This window comes from Pantherophis guttatus, chromosome 13, assembly GCF_059756535.1.
Source record: "Pantherophis guttatus breed Tessera chromosome 13, ASM5975653v1, whole genome shotgun sequence".
Lineage (NCBI taxonomy): Eukaryota > Metazoa > Chordata > Lepidosauria > Squamata > Colubridae > Pantherophis > Pantherophis guttatus.
Genome location: NC_142075.1, coordinates 2004124 through 2023427, shown reverse-complemented (window position 1 = coordinate 2023427; position 19304 = coordinate 2004124). Strand labels below are relative to the sequence as shown.

The 19304-nt window shown below is 40.7% G+C and overlaps 1 protein-coding gene across 2 annotated transcripts in view; it reads left to right on the top strand.

The window, feature by feature from the left end:
• Nucleotides 1-19304, top strand: part of IQGAP1 (IQ motif containing GTPase activating protein 1) — a 127407-nt gene that overhangs the window by 52375 nt on the left and 55728 nt on the right. For both annotated transcript variants that reach the window (XM_034435617.3, XM_034435616.3), the window contains exons 9-14: nucleotides 392-482; nucleotides 3148-3311; nucleotides 3705-3789; nucleotides 9617-9780; nucleotides 12166-12326; nucleotides 16599-16723. In XM_034435617.3, the coding sequence (XP_034291508.1) occupies nucleotides 392-482; nucleotides 3148-3311; nucleotides 3705-3789; nucleotides 9617-9780; nucleotides 12166-12326; nucleotides 16599-16723 (790 nt within the window). The remainder of the gene's footprint in view (nucleotides 1-391; nucleotides 483-3147; nucleotides 3312-3704; nucleotides 3790-9616; nucleotides 9781-12165; nucleotides 12327-16598; nucleotides 16724-19304) is intronic.

The window sequence follows — 19304 nt, the reverse complement described above, 5'->3', positions numbered from 1 at the left end:
GTCCAGGATATCCGAGGAGCCGTTTTTCCTCTATGGATCGGCCTGCCCAACTCATGCTGGCAGAAGCAGCCTATTAAAATTTGGACTAATAATTTGGTCTCTGGTTGATGTCATATTTCAATCACTTCTCATTTGTTCCTTCAAAAACTTTTGGCAGTTTATAACTTCTTACAGGTTGTTTGCAAATTTAATTGTCTTTAGTGATGCTTTATTACGTGCATTATTTATTAGAAGAAGGTACTGTTGGATTTCTGTGTAGCCTCAAGGCCTTTGCAAGTCCTGTCTCTGTGAGGATCCAGCGCAGTGACCATCAGCATCATCAATGTTCTGGTGGAAGGGGGTCGGCTTGAGGATATCTCAGAGTTCCTAAATGATGCCGGTTTGCCTCTAGGTTGCCTCGGAGGATGCAGGAAGAGAGCGAGATGTGTATGAAGAGCTACTGACTCAAGCAGAGATTCAGGGCAACCTCAACCAAGTTAATAGTAAGAATTTATTCTAGTACTTCTTTTGCTACCTTCTTGTGTGAAAGCACCTCCAAGGAGCAGGAAATTATTCCATATCCCAGGCCTACTTCACTGAAATGCTCTATTCATACTTCTCTTCCTCTTCTAAAGTTGAAATTAGAAATTTAGCTGGAAGTAAGCAGCACAGTTGGGAGACGTCGGGTAGTTAAATGCTTCCAGACTCCCCTGGGAGACACGTGCAGCTCCTGCTCTTCAAGCGTCCCAGAAGTCCCTTAAGGCCTGCCTTGGTTCCTGGGCCTGGGGCTAGGGGATCTCTGGAGCCCCTCTGGAGCTGCTATTACTTTTTGGAATCTGCGTGCCTTCATCCAGGCACTTAGGTTTCATTTTTTAAAGATACTATAAGCCACCCAGGATCCTTTTGGAGTCAAGCAACCTTATTTATGTAATAAACAAAGAGAGGGGAAAAACTTAGGCCTTCTGTTCTTTTTAGGCAAGATGGAAATGTAAAAGCAGTAGTTGTCTCTCCAAGCTTAGGGAGTTGGAAAATCCCAAAGATTTTTCGTGTAAAGTACTTCTAAACACACTCGATTATATTAATGTCTGATATGTGCCAAGGATTCCAAGTAGTTGAGCAATATTCTAGGATTGGCCTAATGTATGTTTTGTGAGCTCTAGTGAACAATACAGTATTTCCAGGAAAAAAACTTCATAGAATTAAATTCACAACTTTGAGTGCTTTTTTAGCAATGCTGTTATAATGAATTTTAGAAGATAAATCATTAGAGATAAATACATCCAGGTCCTTAACAAAACGTACCACCTAGCTTATGCTTTACATTCTGGTTTTGTTTTCCTTATATGTAAAACTGAACATTTCTTAACCAAAATTTGAAGTTGCCGGTTTGAAGACCATTTAAAAATGTGATCAATGTCATTATGCAAACAAGTGAATTTTATTTTATTTATTTTTTTTTTAATTTTTTATTGTAAACAAACATACACATATAGACATAAACGTTAAAACAAACTAAACATAAACTAACTATACAGTGAAATCAAGTCACATAACTTGAACTTTGAAAGTAGAGTTACTTCGGTAATTGTATATCAATATATCTATATATATTATCTTTCATCTTGTATCAATGTTTATATAACGATATTTCCTTTTATTTCCTTATTTTTGTATCATTGGGTGGTAATCTCTTATTTCGTGTCTTTTTTATCTAGCCATTTGTACCATTCTTGCCAAATTAAGTAAAAGTCTGTATCTTCTTTCCCTTGTATTTCTTTGGTCAATTTGTCCATTTCTGCACATTCCATAATTTTTTGTATTATTTTTTCTTCTGGTGGCGTGTTTTCCAATTTCCACATTTGTGCGAAAACGATTCTAGCTGCAGTTAGGATGTGTATTATCAAGTATTGTGTCTCTTTTTTATAGTCCTTTGTCAGTATACCTAATAGGTAAGTTTCCGGTCTGAGGGGTACTTTTTGGGCGGTAATTTCTTCCAGCTGACTTTGAATTGGCAAACAAGTGAACTTTAAGTAGTATTAAACAATTTTACATCATCAGCGAAGAGGACACAAGTGCTTTAAAGTTATTACATAAGTCATGATGTAAATCTGGAAAAGAATAGGTCCTAAGACACTGCCCTGAGGAACACAGGTGATCCTCAGGTGAACACAGGTGATCCCGGATCAGACAGTGAGTTGCCTATTTTAACTTTCTGCAACCTGTTAGACAAAACAAAATCAGCGATCCACTTGTGTAAACATCCAGAAATAACATAAGAATTTAGTTTCAAGAGTAGTTTATTATGTACTACTGAATCAGAAATCTATGTAAATTACATCTACAGGTTTGTCTTGGTCAAAGCATGTAGTCCAGTGGTGAAATCCTAATTTTTTTACTACCGGTTCTGTGGGCGTGGCTTGGTGGCGTGGCTTGGTGGCGTGGGCGTGGCAGGAGGAGGATACTGGAAAATTTTCATTCCCACCCCACTCTGGGGCAGCCAGAGGTGGTATTTGCCAGTTCTCCGAACTGCTCAAAAATTCCGCTACTAGTTCTCCAGAACCTGTCAGAACCTGCTGGATTTCACCCCTGATGTAGTCCAAATATTTTTATAATGCAAAAGTTGTAAATTACACAACAATTTTTTCCTGAAACCAAACTGTTTGCTGGATAACAATATGTTTTCCTCCATATGGCGAATAATCAATTGGGTTATAACGAATTCCATGACTTTACATGTAATGCAACATAGAGAGATGGACCTGTAATTTACAACTAAACTGGGATCACCATTTTTAAAGATTGGAATAACCGTAGCTAATCACCATAAATTAGGCAAAGTACTAGTTCAAAACTACCACACAGGCAGGGCTGGTTAAATCCAGGTGGTTTTTCCAAGATGCAAAGCAAACCTCAGCATTGTGGAAGCAATTTTCTATTCAATGTTGCTTCCACGTATTGTGTATGTTAAAACCATCATCTGCAAATACCTTAGCAGTAGAATTGGCTGGATGTCTAGATCTCAACCTTGTTTGCGCCAGGCAGACTACGTCTCTCAACATTGGCAGTTGCGATTTATCAATAATCTTCAGGTATTCTTGGTGGAGGACATTTTGATGAAGGGGGAAACCTGATTGGCTTCCATGTGGATTTCCTTTTCTTTCTCTCCAGCACGTTCAGCCTTAACTAAGATTGATCTGGCTCTAGACCAAGGAGATGCAGCTGCCTTGTATAGAGTTTTGTCCTCAGCTGCCCTGGGCCTTCGTGCACTGCATCCCGAAAACAGCGATTGGTACTTCAAGCAGCTTCTTCGTGAGAAACAAGAAAAGCAAAAGGTAGGAGAGAGAAGTACGTCACGGCTCTTGGCTCTCCTTGGGCTGCTGTTGTGGGAAAGTCCACAATGTTGGCATGCAGACTGGGCTGTGCACCTGATCAGTACTGGCAGTGGGTTGACTGTGGTGGTGCCTGCAATAGGGCACCATAATATTTTTTTTCTGAGATGCCTCTGCACTGATAGCACCAGAAAAAGTCCCTGCTTCCTCTTAAGCAGATTTCTTTCCTGATGGGAGAAAAGGAAAACAGGAGTAATGACGAAATACTGAAGGGCTGAAGATGCTGTTTCACTCTTTGTTCGCAGCTTCTCATTTTGTTCTGGTTCAGAGGCAGTTTAAGCAGAGCCCCTTCAACCTGGCAAAGACAGTCAAAATATTCTTCTTTTTCATTTTCAGGATGGCAGAGATGGAGCTCTGCAAAAGGAGGAGTTGCAGGCCGGCATCAATCAGGCCAACCTTGTAGCACAGCAGTACCAGCAGAGTAAGTCCTTTAGGTTGAGCTCAGCATTATGGAAGCCCGGTCCAGAACAAGGGTAGATAGATTTGGGCCCAGAGGGAGCTGGGCAGCTTTTGTCATTCGCCTGGATGGGAAGGAGTCCTTATTTTTCAAGTATGTTAGGGCTAATTTAGACCCTGCTTACATTTTCCCCTTCAAAATATTGGAAAATCAGATGAGTAGTTGTGTTGGAAGGCATTCTGATTCCCATAAAATAATTTTAAGGGCACATGTCCGGGTGCCTAAAGTGAACCCATCTTTGAGTTAGGCAGAAAACTGTTCCACTGTCCATGTCCTACAAGTTCCATGCAGTCCCTACATTAGTTCTTTTCTTAGTTGTAACAAGAGCAACAATCCTGCCTAAATCAGAGATTAAGGGATGGCACAAACCACTTTTAAAGCATTCTGTTGCATTCCTCCGAGTGGGCAAATATCGGCCATTCTTCATCTGTGCAGGGCTGGATAAAGTGATTGAAGGTGGTGGTTTCTCAACTGAAGATAATCTGAGAGAAGATGGGCTATTTTGACCCATTTCATGCTACAGGGTTGCAAAACCATGTATGAAACCACTGTTTCCAGGTCCATGCATGTTCTGGACTAAGGCGCTTGCAGGGAGGAGGTGAATTATTTCCCTGGATAGTTCAGTGAGATGCAGGCCACGTTTATAGAATGCTAGCCAGAGAAAAGAACAAGAAGAAATGAAAAGTGCTTCCATTGGTGGAACCTATAGAAACAAAAATGAAAATGATCATATAGGAATCTGCAATTGAGACCTGCAGGCCATGTTTGTCTTAGTACTGGAAAACAACTTGATAAATATTTGCAACATGTGCAATAGCAGTCCTTGAAGAAAACATTGAAAATTTAGAGCAGCAAAAGGCCTTTCTTCATGGCCTGATGAGAAAGATCATTCATAGTTTGGAGTAAGTTTATTTCAGAGTAAGCAGATTATATAAGAGAAGGAAAAACCATCAGATAGAAGAGCAAGCCCAGTGGATGAGAATAACCACCAGAAGCAAGAGATGGAGAAGATAATCTCTAGTGGTGGAAATCAGAAATAGCTTTCAGGCCCTTGCAGATGAGGGATACTGCAGAACAGAAAACAGGACCATGACTCCATAAAGGACAGTCAGGATGCAAATGTCCCTTAAAAGAAGGCAAGGGACACTTGCATATGAGTTGGTGATTCTGCTGCAAAGAATTCAAACACATGGATACCAACTGTACCTGTTGCCTTGTGAAGTGAGTTATTTGCCAAAAGGGAAACTATAACTTCCAAACTGACCAACTCCAGTGACAATTATGCTGTCCTGCCTATAGAAATAGCACAATGATCAATAGCTGCAACTGAATCACCATGGACTTTGTAAATGTTGGAATGAAGCTCCAGCTTCTAGGAGCTTGATTGGGAGCTCATTCATTTTTCTAGTCAACGGAAGAGGACCTGAAGAGGAAAGGATTCCATCGGGCTGCACCTTATGTCATATATCAAAGGTGCTTTCTTTCAAAAGGCAGCTGGGCTTCTTTGGTTTTTTCCTTGAAGACATTTCACTTCTCATCCAAAAAGCTTCTTCAGTTCTGGCTGAATGGTGGGAAATAGAAGGATTTATATTCTTTGCAACCATCTGGTAGTTAGCACTCTGAAGGTCATTCATTAGCTCTTAGAGCTCCATACCTTCAGAGTGCTAACAACCAGGTGACTGCTGAGGAATTTGCAGTAAATCCTTCCATTCCCCACCATTCAGTCGAGTTGAAGAAGCTTCCGGAAAGATCCTGTGGGGCAACCATGACCTGGATCATTGAGTATATATTTTTTTTTATTAAAACGTTTTACAGAAGGTTTACATGTTTATTCCCCCCCTTCCCTACCACCCCCACCCCCTCCCCTCCCTTACCCCCACCCCCCTCCCTCCACCCCTTCCCCTTCCCATCCGCCCCCCTCTTCCCAGAACAAATTACAGGGTATAACATTCAACAATCATAATCCTTCCTAATCTAAATAATTATAACATTCAGCATCTCTTATTCCTTCAATTCCCTAATTACCCTGCTAACTTAATTACCTAGAAACACACCAAATATCTACATATTTATTCATAACCTATCTGCAACTTCTTATTCCGGTATTTACTTTGGATATAATCTATCCATCTTCTCCAGTCCCTTAAATATCTTTCATTTGAATGTTCCTTCAAATACGCCAAAATTTTTGCCATCTCCACTAGTTCGTTACTTTCATTGTCTATTCTTGGATTCTAGGTAAATCTTGCTTCTTCCAATATTGTGCCACCAACAATCTTGCTGCAGTTATTAAATTCAAAATCAAATTAGTCTCTATAACTGTACAATCCGTAACTATACCCAGCAGAAACAACTATGGTGTAAATTTTAACCTCTTTTAAAGAATATTTCGTAAAATCCACCCAATTTTTATCCAGAACGCTTTAACCTTTTTACATGTCCACCAAATATGAAAGTATGTAGCATCCTCACAATCACATCTCCAACATTTTGGTTGTACATTCGGATATATACAAGATAGTTTTTTTTGGATCTAGATGCCATCTATAAAACATTTTATAAAAGTTCTCCCTTAAATTTTGCGCTTGTGTAAATTTCACATTTCTTACCCATATTTTTCCCATATTTTCATCATTATTGGTTGTTCAAAATTTTGCGCCCATTTTATCATACAATCTTTAACTAGCTCTGTTTCCGAGTCTATCTCTATCAATATATTATACAATCTTTTTATATGCATTGAACTTTGGTCTCTAGTTTGTTTTATTAAATTTTCATCGCTTTGTATAATACCAATTTTCTGATCTTTTCTCCATCTGGCTTGTAGTTGTACATACTGGAACCAAGTTTGAATTATTTTCTCCTCTTTCAACACATTCAAAGGTTTTAATTTTAGTATGCCTCCTTCCATATTAAGAATATCTATATATGTAATTACATCCTGTCTGCTTTCTATACTCGTATTCTCTATTGCGTGCCTGGGTACTGTCCATATAGATATCTTTTCATTTAACTTGTATTGATATTTCTTCCAAACACGCAATAAAGCATTCCTCAATATATGGCTCTTAAATGCTCTATCCGCCTTTTTATCATACACTAAGTAAGCATGCCAACCGTAAACCAAATCATGCCCTTCAATGTTCAGAATCCTTCCATTTGTTAAATTAATCCAGTCACTAATTGCTGATAAGACAGCTGCTTCATAATATAATTTTAAGTTGGGCATTTTCAGCCCCCCTCTTTCTCGTATATCCTGCATTATTTTCAATTTTATCCTTGGTTTCTTACCTTGCCATATAAACTTATTAATACCTTTCTGCCATTCTTCCAGGTTGGCATCCTTTTTTAGTATTGGTATCATTTGAAAGAGGAATAAAAACTTAGGTAAAACATTCATTTTTATAACTGCTATTCTACCTAACAAGGACAATTGTAATTTTTTCCATTTATCCATTTCAACTTGTATTTTATGCCATAACAACTCATAATTATATTTATACAATTTCCCATTAGAAGGTGCAATATGAACACCTAGGTATTTAACTTTTTTAACTATTTCACATCCCGTTACCCTTTGTAACTCCTCTTTTTGATTTATTGTCATATTTTTAACTATCATCTTTGTTTTTCCAACGTTTATTTTAAACCCAGACACTTGACCATACTGTTTAATTATATCCATCAAAACCTTTGCTGATTCCACTGGTTGAGTTAAGGTCACAACCAAATCGTCTGCAAATGCCCGTACCTTATATTCATGATCTCTAACTTTAATTCCCTCTATCTCATCTATATTACGTATTCAACAACAACAATTGTTGTTGAATACAATTACAACAACAGTTCTAAAGTTAATATATATAATATATAATATAAAGTTTATATTAATATAAAGTTAATATAATGTTGTTGTACAATTACAACAACAGTTCTAAAGTTAATATAAATAATAATGGCGATAAGGGGCATCCGTGCCTCGTACCTTTTTCAATTTTGAAAATTTCTGTTAAACTGCCATTAACAATTATCTGAGCTGTCTGTTCTTGATATATTGCTTTTATAGATTGCATAAAGCAATTAATTCTAGGGCTCTTAGGGAGCTCTACCCTGCGCCTGGCTGCTCTCTTCCCCCTCTTCTCCTGGGGGGGAAGGTTCTTCGCCATTAGACAGCTGTTTTTTTGCTGTTCTAGCGGCTAACAAAGTCGCGGGGCTGGCGCTCCACAAAGGAGCGTCCACAACGTCCTGCGGAGCCGCCAGAAGATCATTGAGAATATTCATAGATGCATTTGTGACAGATGATCACATAAATCAATCTGAGAAGCTGGAAGGTAACAATTCTCAAGCTGACAGAATTGTTTCCATCTTTCAAGGCCAGGAAGACACCTGCTAAATGTTTCTTAGTTTAAAAGAACAAGATGTAGATCTTTGGAATTTAAACCTGGGGCTGACATTTAGAGAGAGCTCGAGCCCTGGGTTCTGCCTAAGCACCTTCCAACAGTTAAAGACTTTTTTTTTGTCAGAAATAAAACAATTTATCTAACTGCATTGAGTCTATGAAGCTTTTGCTATATACTGATTCAAGATATAGCAGACCTCAAATTAATCAGGAGATGAAAATTCCACAGGTGAATGAATATCTGATCCTTCTAAACAGATTTTGATCATTGGTTGGGTTTGTGACGTCTGTTTCCTGACACATGCTACCTACACATAAGCAGCTACTGAGCATTTTAAGAAGATAGTTCAATCTTCAAAACAGAAAAAGGCTATAAAAGTCTTAAGCTCTTCAGTTAGTAATTTCCATGTGATATGATAAACACTGGGAAAGCCAAGTCCATTCTCAGCCCAAGCTCCCTTACAGGCTTATTGTTACAGGGGGGGGGGGGGGGGGGGGATGGGAGGATAGATATAAACCCCAAAGGAAAGACTGCATCTGAATCTCACAAAATTGCTTCAGCCAGGAATTGAATAACTTAACTTTTTTTTACTTGCAGTGGCTTTTTTAATGAATATTACGTTTCAAGTGTAACATTTGTATGTCATGACACACTTTTTTATTTCTGCCCCTTGATAAATCAAAGGTAAATATTGTGGACCACTAATTTAAACCATTTTTGTTTGCCAACAGTTAAGCAATCAAAAGTTAATTTCAGGAGTGATTTAACTCATAAATTCAGCATGTTGTTATGACAACCATCCATCTCAGGGACAGCTTTTCTAGCATTTGATTGGAATCTAAGTTCCTGCAATTGAAATCCTTGTTTTCCTGCTGGTCTAGAATGAGAGGAGAACAAATTGTTACCTCCCAATTCCTTTCAAATAGTTAAAATTCAGATCCTGATTCACTTAACAACCATCTTCCTAACCTAACAATTGCCACAATTCACGTGTCACCACAAATGTGGCAAGAAAGGTTGTAAAATGGGGCAAAATTCCTTTAACAAATGTCTCAATTAGCCACAGAAAGTTTGGGCTCAATTGTGGTCGTAAATCGAGGACTACCTGTATCTGCTGCTGCTGCTGCAAGATGCAGAACTTTATGAGCATGACTTTCTAGTTGTTTGCAATAAATCTATTTACAATTTAGGATTAGGGTTAGAATTCTAACCCTAATCCTAAATTGTAAATAGAGGTATTCTTTTCAGGATAGAAATGGTAGATCATGCTACTTTATGCTCTGCTCCCTGCTTGTGTAAGGAGCATGGGTTGTGTAAGCCTGGAGCAGGGTGAACCAGGACAGGTATATTTTCTGCTCCTGAGGCTGCTTCTCTCTGTTTTATCCCACCAGAGCTGGCAGCGGTGGAACAGATCAACGTGGCCATCCGTAATGGCCTTTCTGAGAAAACCGTTGTGGAGTTGATGAATTCTGAGGCCCAGCTGCCTCCAGTTTATCCTTTTGCTGCTGAGTTGTACCAGAAAGAACTGGCTACCCTACAGCAACAGAGTCCAGATGTAAGTAAATGGCTCATGTTCTGAAGTTCCCCTGTCAACTGTCCTTAAATGCATAGACAAGCATTGTACGTGTATGGATGGAGGAGGTGTATGTTTTTATCCAAGAGTATCTGGTGTGCCCACATGATGAGAAGCCAACCTGGCTGCAATAGAACAGGAACAGAAACAGAAACAGAAACAGAAACAGAAACAGAATTCTTTATTGGCCAAGTGTGATTGGACACACAAGGAATTTGTCTTGGTGCATACGCTCTCAGTGTACATAAAAGAAAAGATACATTCGTCAAGAATCATAAGATACAACACTTAATGATAGTCATAGGGAACAAATAAGCAATCAAATCATATTAGGAAACAGTCAATATAAATCATGTATAAATCAAGATTTTTAAGTCTAAGTCTCCCAATGGGCAGCAGAGTGTTTGCTGGCTGCCAGGAAAAAAAAAGCCTAGAAACTAGTGGATTGTGATTTCACTGAACTAGGGCTGCATAAAAATCTTGGTTTATGTAGGAAGAACCTGGCTAAAGAGAAATACACACAAAGCCTACAAAAAGGAAAGAAAACAAATACTGTACCTTTACAGGGAGGATACATGGGATGAGGGTGTGGCTAACTGATGAGGACTTATAAGTCCGAAATAGATCTATCTTAGTCTCCTTAGTCTCCCAATGGGCAGCAGGGAGCTTGCTGGCTGCTGGAAAAAAAGCCTAGAAACTAGTGGATTGGGATTTCACTGAACTAGGGCTGCATAAAAATCTTGGTTTACGTAGGAAGAACCTGGCTAAAGAGAAATACGTATGTATGTATGTATGTATGTATGTATGTATGTATGTATGAATGTATGTATGTATATACTTATAAATTCTAAGTTGCAATAATAAATAGGTGTTCCCAGCAGTCCTGGGAAAGAAGCTGTTCCATTAGTCGTCTGTCCAATGGACCCCTTCATTCTCTGGAGTTGATTCATAGATGGAGTTTTAATTGAAGAAGTTTCTGAGAAAACCATCCTGCATTTGGCTTTGTCTGCCTCTAAGATTTATTTGTCCATAACATATGAGCCAGTTCCAAAATGTTTGATATTTTCTCAGTTTCTTTATTCCCTGTGTCACCTGTGTCACCTGGTAGCCTATTCTGTGAGTTTCTTTCAGAATATTTCTTTTCCCTCAATTTTTAGAGGGAAATGGTTTTAAAACATGAGGATTAGTCACTGGCAGTAGTCAGAGATTTTTTCTTTTTTCTTCCAAACTCCTTCAGGAGTTTGGTTTTCTCTGGTATTTACTCTCCACCCAGGCTGTCTGCAGGAGGAGATGGTCTTTTGGGGTTTTAAATCCAGAGCCCATATTAGGCGGGAAGGTTGAGATGGCAGATGGGGAGCTAGTGGACTTCCTGTCTCGGGTCAAAAGCTTTTACTGTTAAGCTCTTGAAAGGGGTGGAGGTTCAGACAAATCCTCCCTGCAGGAAGGTGAGACTTCCTAAGGCTGCGGACACTTTGGCAGTAGCAGTTTAGCCATTTAATAAGCAGATGGAAAAAAGAAGCCTCAGTGGTTGGCTGTCTGCATTTCCAGGGACTCCTGCAAAAGTCTCTTCCTGAGGCCTTGAGACGTGGTCAACCAGGGAGCACACTTATTACTGCAGTAGTTGGCGTGCTGGAGACACACCTTCCCCCTTCACTCAATGTGGCCAAAATCGTTGGGTGTGGGGAGAGGCTTCAACATCCCTTCCCAGTAATTGAATTTTCTGCCCTCACTCTCCTCCCACCTCTTTCATTCTCACTTTCACTGTTGGAGGTGGGAACAAAAGGTAGCTGCAAACCCCCAAAGCCTGCAGACTCCCCAGAGCAAGCACGGGCAAGAATGAACTCTTGACTGTAATCCAGGCACAACTGCCATTATGGACAGCTGATGGTCACTGAGCAGCAGGAGAATGGGGCAGAAGCCAGGAACCCTACTTCAGATTCAGTGTGCTTCCCCCCCTCCCCCCGAGTAATGAAGTTTTAGCTTTCCTTTTCTGGTAATTGCACATGTCCACTCGGCCTGCCCTCTGGGAGAATTCTGTAGCTGCTCCTGGGGAGACACCTCTGAGATTCTGCTACCAGCCCCTGTTCTGAGAAGGGCCCCGGCCAGGCTGGAGGGGCTAAGGATTTCTTAGCAGGAAGCTCATGCCAGTTGGGAGGAGAAAGGAGGGAAGAGCGGTCTGCAGCACAGCTTTCAAGGGCTGTAGATGTGTCAGAATTGTCCACTTAGTGTTTTTTCTCCTCATTTCTTCTTTCATAAAAAAGGGAACTAAAATTAACGAAAGAGTTGCTGAACCAATCTAATGTGAGAGATAATTCTGTTTACTAAACTGTAACAAGGATGGCCCTCATATGTCCTCTCTGTTTTCAGGGTAAACTCACACACCCAGAGCTGTCGGTGGCTGTGGAAATGCTCTCCTCGGTGGCCCTGATCAACCGAGCCCTAGACTCGGGGGACAAGAGCATGGTTTGGAAGCAGCTGAGCAGTTCTGTGATAGGCCTAACCAATGTGGAGGATGAAAACTCACAGAGGTCAGTTCCTGCTGGGTGACCGTATTATCACTCCGGAGAGGGTCATTTGTAGACTGTAGGAGTAGTGGTCCTAGTAAGAGAAAGAGTTATAGGAGTGGACGGGAGCAGAGTCTCGCTGTAGACAGGAACCATCTAGTGCTGCTGAAGAGAGCCACGGAAGGGGCCCTGGAGCAGGAGACTTCCAGAAGCCAGCAGGAGCCCAGCAGGTGCAGAAGAGGCCAGAGGGAAGCCCGGAGGGGCAGCCAGGAAACATTAGAAAGAGGCTAAGAGCGGCTCTTCCCTGACTCCCAGAAGGATGGAAGGGCAGCCATGGTCTCTTATGGGAGCCCCTCACACTAAAGCAGACTTTGAGCCCTCCTGTGGAGTCTGGGTTCTGCTTGGATTACTTTGGGAGGCCGACAGCTGCAAAGTCTGGGAGATCCGTTGCTGGTATGAAAAATGAAAAATGGAATAATGATCCATAAGAGAGACAAAGACAGGCAGCATTAGGCTTTTCAAAAATATGTTTATCTACATATGATGTCATGTGGATTTATGGTAATTTACCAAAAATGAGCATAAAATTCTTACCCAACCCTAACCCATGATTAGTTCAATGCTTAAAATCATCTTTAATAAAAGCCACAGAGAAAAACCTCCACCTTGTCTTCTTTTCAAAATGGATGGCTCATACTGTCAGAACATTGCCCTCTGCCCTCCCTCTTCTGATCTCATATCTCAGCATCCAAATTGGGAACCGGCCTGGGACCAGTTCTGTTTCAAGTGCGCAATCCTGCTAGTACTCATGCTCCACGCTGTAAAGGGATTTCTACAGTGGTGGGATTCAATATTTTTAACAACCGGTTCTGTGGGTGTGGCTTAGTTGGGGGTGTGGCTTGGTGATCATGTGACTGGGTGGGCACGGCTAGCTGGTCATATGACCGGGTGGGCGTGGCTATGTGCATAGGGACTACTCAGAGGACTGAAAAAAGTCATTTCTGACTGGTCCTTGCACTTATGACCATCCTCACATTTATGTCCATTGCGGCATTCTTAACAACCGTGTCAGTCATTTCACCACTACTTCTCTTCACCATGGTGACAAGATAGGGCGTAAAGCGTGAAATGTGAGGACAGTCGTAAGTTCAAGGACTGGTCAAAAGTACGAGGACCGGTCAAAAATAACTTTTTCAGCCTTCTGACTAGTCCATATGCACATAGGGACTATTCAGAGGGCTGAAAAAAGTCATTTCTGACTGGTCCTCACATTTTTGACCGGTCCTTGCACTTATGACCTTCCTCACATTTATGCCCGTTGCGGCATTCTTAACAACTGTGTCAGTCATTTCACCACTACTTGTCTTCACCACAGTGACAAGATAGGGCGCAAAACATAAAATGTGAGTACAGTCGTAAGTGCGAGGACTGGTCAAAAGTGCGAGGACCAGTCAAAAATAACTTTTTCAGCCCTCTTGAGTAATCCATATGCACAAAAGGATACAGCAATAGAGAGGGATGAAGGAAGGAGAAGAGAGATGGAAGAAAGGAGAGACAGGGAAGGAAGAGAAGGGAGGAAGGGAAGGGAAATTAGAGTAAGAGTGAGGGTAAGAGAGGGAGGAAGAAAGGAGGAGAAGAAGAGGGGGGGAAGAGAAAGTAAGAAGGAAAGAAAAGAGAGAGGTGGTAGGTTTGAGGAGAAAGATTGCTGTACAGTAAAAAAGATGAAATGGAAGAAAGGCAACCCCAAACAAATATAAAGATATTAAGATAAAGAATGAATTGTTAAACTTTAAAGAATAAAAGAGAATAAATATGAATAAATAGCAGTAATTAGAAACACACACACAAACATACAATGTATTTTCTTTGAACAGAGTATTGGCCAGTTCACAAATTTAAACTGTGTTTAGTCATTTCAATTAAATTTAAATTCTATATTTCCTTTTTGCCATATTTATTCCTTATCTATTTTTTTAAAAAAAACAATATTACCCTTCATCCTCATCTCTAATCTTAATCAAATTCAATTTTTCCCTTCTATTCTATATTATACCCCTTCTCATTGTCATCTATTTTTATATCCATCCTCACATTGGTAAATTATGTAATATTACAGTTGTTTAATATAAATTCAACATTTTAATATAAATCAATTAGTTATATAACTATCTTTTTTGTATATTAATCAATATGAACATGAATATTCCAATTATTTCCATGCAATCCAATTTCTTACAAATCAATTAATTATATTTACCAATAATAATAAACCAAATAATTTCCCCCATATATTCCTCCAAACCACAATTTAACCATTTCTGCTTTCAACACAATATACACTTAATAGTATCTCAATTATTACAATTCCCTATTTAAATAGAGCTTTTTTTCTTTTGTGTTTTAAAATCTTGAACTCTCCTCTTTTTCCCTAAAGAGGAACTACCTCTTTAGGGAAAACTACCTTTCCACTAAAGGTAGTTTGCACCTACCTTTTTTGGTGAGGAAAAAGAAAAGAAATCTGCCTGCCTAATTTTCCAACGTTGCAGCAACAGTAAAGCAGGCTTTTACTTTCAGTTTCGTTTTTCAGCATAGATAGGGGGGAAAAAATCTGCACTCTTTGCAAGCAAGCAGTAGAGCCCTGAGCAAAATAGCTGAGAGCAAATCAGCTGAGAGTCGGGAGGCTGATAGAATCAAGGGCTAATTAGCCTATGCTGAAGCTCCGCGGGCCAATAAAATTACAAAAAAACACCGAACCATTTGTTAAATTGCTGGCTCGCCGGCCCCTTGCCCACCACTATTTATTGGCAATAAATAGTGGTACGGAGGGGCGGGGCAAGGGGCGGGGTGAGCCAGCAATTTAACAAAGGGTTCGGCCAAACCCACCACTGGATTTCTAGCATAAAACTAGTTATGCTTTGAATTGGAAAGCAGCTGATAACTTCCATCTTCCTCCTGGGGCATATTCTGCACCAACTTCCACTCCTGAGTAGTCTTCAAAGGCAGCCCCATGTAGAGCACATTGGAGTAATTGATTAAGGGAGGGGATGAGGACATGGGTAACTGTCACCAAGGCCTCATGTTCCGTAGCGCTCCATCTTTGTGCCTACTGCAGTTCTAACTACTGCATTGTTCTTCCATTGGCTGTCCAAACTTGCCTTGGGTGGTTGGGGCTGATCTGGGAGCCTCCAAATGGCTGCAATCCAACCCTGTGCAGCCCAGCTGCTGTTTACGGTCTCAGCCAAACATCCCAGCTTGCCCTGCCATACCTTTTTCCCACCATGTTTCAGCCTTTGCGTTGGCAACTCTCTTCAGATTTTGACGTGAGAGGAATAATCATGAAGGTCAATCTTCTGTTAATGCACCTGTCCAGTTAATGCCTCAGCCTCCAACTATGGCTGCCTAAGATGTGGTTTCTAACTGGCCCTCCTGGCTATAATTGGCCTCTGGCTTCCCTCTGAGATCAGTTGGTTCACCAATGCCTTTTTCTCCCTCTTCTCTTCCTCTGGGAGTCTTCCCGACTCCAGTTCCTCCACATAAGAACCTTCTTATTCTCACCATCCATATCCATTCAGACATCCTAAATATTCATTTGCCAAATGATGGTCAATGTAAGACCTTCCTCAATCCGATTCCTTGATGTTTCCCTAGGTGTTTTGAGAATACTGAGTTATTTGGGGCAATCCACATTCCTTCTCAGGGTTCAGGGCCTTGAGCTCTGTACAAACTGATTCTGAGTTTCTCTGTTCTTCATCAAGCTGTCATTTCCCTCCTCCTTGTTTCCGATCACAAACTGACACAAGCTTACTCTCCATTTGTTCATCCCTCCCATTCCCCCTCCTCCCCAGCCTTTGATGGCAGGATGCCCACGAGGCGCCTAGGTGAAGATGGTTAGTCTGACAGTCAGGAATGTCAAGTTGGTTGGAAGCAATTTAGGGGGGAAAGTTGTCTGGTGACAAAAGATAGCAATGGGGGAAGATAGTAACACACTAGCGGCAGTACTTTTGGACACTTTTGCTCTTTTTGTTACTGAGAGCCAGTCCAAAGGCTGACGTGCCCTTTTCCTATTGCACAATATCATGAAGTTGCACCCCTGGAATTTGGGTGGTTGTTGTTGAATTTTGGCATTGAGATCATAGGGGTATTAGCAGCAAGAGATTTAAAGCTGTATGTTACTCCTGGACTAGGAAGGTAAACATCCTTTTCCCAGGCATAACTATTTTGGGGTTGAGTGTTTGTATTGTCTTTTCATATTTTCAATTGTGCTTGAAGTCTCATCTTGTATTTTGGCTTAAACAGGTACATTGATGAGTTGTTCAAGCTGAAGGCTCAGATGCAGAATGAGGGAACTGAGTTCCTGACATGGAATGACATCCAGTCATGTATTGACCATGTGAATATTGTGGTACATGAAGAACATGAGAGTAAGTGTCCATTCACTCAAATTAGGGAAAGGTTGGGCTTCCACTGAGTTTCCTAGCTTGTAGCTTCCAGGAATGGCAACCTTGTCATAAAGACATCAGCTGTAATAACTGGAGAACCACCCTTGAATGCATCTTCCCAATATAGGTTCCCCTATAAAATCCAGCAGGGATCTTCTTGAGTGGCTTTAGAAAGTGGACTCTCTAAGTCTGTTTTTCGTTTTTCTCAAGATGGTTTTTCATCCAGCTTTATGATATTGGCGTTTGGAAGTAAAGATTCTGTGGCTGTATGCCCAGTTACAGTACTTTGCTTTTTAAGAAGGAATATATCCCTTAGCAAGCTGTAGCACATTTTTGTTGTGTTTCTGCAGCATGCGAAGCCATAAATCGGGTTTTTTAGTTAAGTGTCATGCTAAACACAGCTACTATATAATATTTATAAAATGGTTAGCGGCTTAGTGTTGTGTATCGTAACTACAGTTACATTTAACAAAAATACAATATGTGTTATACAATGCTGCCTGTGAATCCTCCTGTGTGCCCAGATTTTGCAGTTGTTTGCAAAAGTGTGGCCCAGTTGGAGACATGTTGGATACAGAGAGGCAGCCTTTTTTTGCTTATGAGAAATTAGCTTTTGCTGTGTTTGGAGAAACCGATTGACCAGGTTATTCTGAGTGGCCACCCTGTTCCTGATTCATGATTATTCTCCTCCAAATCATGATGTTCATTTATTTTATTTATTTATTTATTTATTTATTTATTTTCAATTTATATACCGCACTTCTCCCTGAGGACTCAGGGCGGTGCACAGCCAGAATTAAAAACATGAAATACAAATATTAAAAACAATTAAAATCTATATAAATTTGGCCCAAAAATTTAAAAAACCACAAACCAATTAAACATTTAAAAAATTTAAAAAATTTCTTCCTAAGCCAGCCCGGTTTGCTGGAAAAAGTGGGTTTTAAGGGCATGGCGGAAGGCACTGAGGTCTTGGATTCTCCTTATCTCTGGGGGCAACTGATTCCAGAGGGTAGGTGCCCCCACAAAGAAGGCTCTCCCCCTGGGGGTCACCAGCCTACATTGTTTGGCTGATGGCACTCTGAGGAGGCCGTCTCTGTGGGAGCGCACGGGTCACTGGGAGGTCGTCGGTAGCAGCAGGCGGTCTCGAAGATAGCTAGGCCCTATGCCATGGAGCGCTTTAAAGGTGATAACCAACACCTTGAAGCGCACCCGGAAGACCACCGGGAGCCAGTGCAGCTCGCGCAGGAGCGGTGTTACATGGGAGCGCCATGCTGCTCCCATCACTACCCGCGCTGCTGCGTTCTGGACCAGCTGGAGCCTCCGGGTGCCCCTCAAGGGGAGCCCCATGTAGAGAGCATTGCAGTAGTCAATTGATTGACTACATTGGTATCATTTGATACCAATGCAGTTCATTGCCATCAAAACAGGGTTAGCACTGATCAATTGTTGGTGTCCAAAATTTCAGACAAGACTACTTTCCATCTCCAGCCCCAGACCTCCTCTCCTTCCGCCGTGAATTGAAGACGTGGCTTTTTCACCAAATGGGCTGAATCCGTAGGGTTGACTTCAAATAATTTTAATAATTTTAATTGATTTTAATTTAATTTTAAACTGATTTTAATTGTTTATGTAATTCCTTGTTTTGTCTTTGTAAGTCGCCCTGAGTCCTACGGGAGAAGGGTGGCATATAAATTACATAAATAATATAAACAAACAAACAAACAAATAAATAAAACAACTAGAAGCCTGCATGGGTTTGTTAAAAACAGATAATGCAGACAAACCTTATATCCTTATTTGATAAGATAACGGAATTAGTGGACCAACAAAATGCTGTGGACACAGTGTACTTGGACTTCTGTAAGGCATTTGACTTCTTGGTAAGGTACTGTAGAACAATGTGGGATAGACAGTACCACCACCAGATGGATTTGCAATTGTCTGACCAACATGTAGTCCTTAATGAAACTACATCTACATGGAGGGAAGCATGCAGTCAAGTTCCACCAGATTCTGTTTTAGGCCGGTATCCTTCAACATATTTGTAAACGATCTAGGCAAGAGGATAGAAGGGGAACTCTGCTTTGCAGACGACACCAAGATAGAGGGAATTGCTAATATTTTGGAAGATAGAATCAAGATTCAGAAGGATTTATTTATTTAGCTTATGGCAAATACATGGACTTACAGTAATTTAAATGTTAATGTCCAGTCCACCCAGCCATTCAAGGACAGGGTGATCTATGTTGAAAAAAACAGACATTGGGCTGGTGTAAGTTCTTGATGGACATTTGGACACAATATTGTGGATATATTCAGAAGGATCTTAGACTTGACCATGCTGGACCCTATACAACAATGTAGTTCAGTGGCAAGAAAAGTAAGGCCCTGCACCTAGGCAGGAAAAACCAAATGCACAGGTACAGAATAGGTGATACTTGGCTCAACAGTAGGAACTACAAGAGGGATCTTGGTGTACTAGTAGACCACCACTTAAATATTAGCCAGCAGTATGCTGAAGCTGCCAAAAAAAAAGCCAATGCAGTCCTGGGCTACATCA